The sequence below is a fragment of the Penaeus monodon genome, chromosome 25 (assembly GCF_015228065.2).
Source record: "Penaeus monodon isolate SGIC_2016 chromosome 25, NSTDA_Pmon_1, whole genome shotgun sequence".
NCBI lineage: Eukaryota > Metazoa > Arthropoda > Malacostraca > Decapoda > Penaeidae > Penaeus > Penaeus monodon.
The window spans coordinates 19,607,230-19,608,040 of record NC_051410.1 but is presented as its reverse complement, the minus strand read 5'-3'; the positions used below and the strand labels follow the sequence as shown (position 1 = coordinate 19,608,040).

Here is an 811-nt window from a genome sequence, read left to right as displayed (position 1 = left end):
TACAATGGACAAGTATTTATTTTCATGACCCTTGGCTAATTGTTATATTTTTTCAGGTATCAAGCAGTTCTATGTGAATGTTGAAAAGGAAGACTGGAAGTTGGAGACCCTGTGTGATCTGTACGAAACCCTCACCATCACCCAAGCTGTTATCTTCTGTAACACCCGAAGGAAGGTAGATTGGCTTACCGACAAAATGCACCAGCGTGACTTCACAGTGTCTGCTATGGTAAGCAGGATGACTGTAGTGTTGTTCAAGTTGTAGGTTTGCAATTAGTTTTATATAATCCATACAGACTTGGGTTTTTGTATTAGAATTGGGTGATTTATCTTGTAAATTGGTATTGACACATTTTCCTCATATGTAAATAAGCTGTTGTTCAATTTATTTACTTTTTGCACAACTTCAGCACGGTGACATGGACCAGAAGGAGCGTGATGTCATCATGCGCGAGTTCCGCTCTGGATCATCCCGTGTCCTGATCACAACTGACCTATTGGCCCGTGGTATCGATGTCCAGCAGGTGTCCCTTGTCATTAACTATGACCTTCCTACAAACAGGGAAAACTACATTCATAGGTAAGTACAGTGGAAGCCGCCTCTTGGGCCAAAGATTCTGTGGCTTACAGTCGATAGAAAACATGGATGGGGAATAATGCAGGTTAGAGAATAAATATGGAAATTGAAGGTCAGGTAATTGCATTTTGTTGGAAAATATTGGCAAGGTGTATCATTTTGTACTTTAGGAAATATTAGTATACATCTGTTTCCTCAACCTTTTCAGCCACTCTCCAGCTGTACAATTCAGAG

General features: G+C 40.4%; 1 protein-coding gene across 1 annotated transcript in view; it reads left to right on the top strand.

The window, feature by feature from the left end:
* Positions 1 to 811, top strand: part of LOC119589105 (eukaryotic initiation factor 4A-I-like) — a gene marked incomplete at its 5' end in the record, with an annotated part of 9,679 nt that overhangs the window by 6,035 nt on the left and 2,833 nt on the right. Inside the window, 2 exon segments of the mRNA XM_037937681.1 lie at positions 57 to 229; positions 411 to 580. Coding sequence (XP_037793609.1) covers positions 57 to 229; positions 411 to 580 — 343 coding nt within the window.